Consider the following 1,121-nt stretch of genomic DNA (forward strand, 5'->3'; position numbering starts at 1 on the left):
TTGCGGGGTTTGCCCCTTCGAGGGGCAGGATGCTTGAGCACCCCAGATCCTCCATAACCATCATGGAGTGCTGGGGTTGCACCACCTCCATGCTGGCACGTCTGCGTGCCGGCAGCCCTGTGCATGGGGTGCTACCACCATCTCCATGGCCCCCGCCTTTGGGCATGGCCGGGTGCCGGTGGGTGGCTGCGGTGAGCTCAGCCCCAGGGCGACCGCTCAGTCCCAGCCCCTTGTGCCCTCGGCCCCGCTCACCTTGCGGCAGATATCGAGGCGGACGGTCAGCTCAGCCCGGTGGGACAGGTAAACCACAGCCACCAGGTCCTTGTAGTTGGGGGGGTCTGTGGACAAGAAGAGAGAGCACGGTGGTGGGACAGGTCCTTCTGTCCCCAAGAGCCACCAAAGGCCCCCAACCCCAAGACCGGCTGAGCCTTGTGGGAAGCCACCAGTGATGACCCCACGGCACGCATTCGGGATGGGTGGCCAGGGCCAGCCTGGTTTCGGCAGGGCACGTGGTACCTGCCCCGAGGACCTGCTCCGAGAGGCAGCGGAAGAGCAGCATGGAGCCGGGGACGTCGCTGAGGCAGGCGATGAGCCCCTGGTACCCGATGTCCTTCAGCTTCAGGCGGTTCTTGCTGCGCTCGGAGACCTTCTCGTACTTCAGCATCTTGTAGAGGACCTGGCGAGGCAGAGAGGGGTGGCCACCCTGCTGTGGGAAAGCCCCTGGCCGCTGGGGACGGCAAGAGGTTGGCGCTGGGGACCCGCCTTACCTTGAAGACCCTCTCCCGCACTTCATCCGAGAACTTCTTCTGCACCAGCAACGAGAAGAGGACCTCCACGTGGCCTGGCTCAAAGAGGAAGGCAAAGAGCTGCTCCTGGGCAGGCGAGCCCTTCAGCAGGCTGTGGATCACCTCCAGTGCCCCGCAGACCTGCAGGACATGGGGCTGGTTGTCCACTGCCCTCCACATGTCCCACCAGGACCTCAGCGGCTTCTCCCCAGCACCGGGCCAGCCCATGGCACACCGAGGTGTTTGGGGACTCGGGTGGCTTGGTGCCGTACCTGCTGCTCGTCCTGCGCCCCAGCCACGTAGCTCAGCAAGCTCTGCATCTCCTCTCCGGAGAAG

The 1,121-nt window shown here is 65.0% G+C and overlaps 1 protein-coding gene across 1 annotated transcript in view; it reads right to left on the reverse strand.

Annotated features, from left to right (window-relative positions):
• Positions 1-1,121, reverse strand: part of LOC104081015 (neurobeachin-like protein 2) — a gene marked incomplete at both ends in the record, with an annotated part of 9,138 nt that overhangs the window by 5,317 nt on the left and 2,700 nt on the right. The window contains 4 exons of the mRNA XM_009583600.1: positions 253-338; positions 517-676; positions 768-926; positions 1,058-1,110. Coding sequence (XP_009581895.1) covers positions 253-338; positions 517-676; positions 768-926; positions 1,058-1,110 — 458 coding nt within the window. The remainder of the gene's footprint in view (positions 1-252; positions 339-516; positions 677-767; positions 927-1,057; positions 1,111-1,121) is intronic.

This window comes from Fulmarus glacialis, unplaced genomic scaffold (assembly GCF_000690835.1).
Source record: "Fulmarus glacialis isolate BGI_N327 unplaced genomic scaffold, ASM69083v1 scaffold20590, whole genome shotgun sequence".
In the NCBI taxonomy this organism is placed as follows: Eukaryota; Metazoa; Chordata; class Aves; order Procellariiformes; family Procellariidae; genus Fulmarus; species Fulmarus glacialis.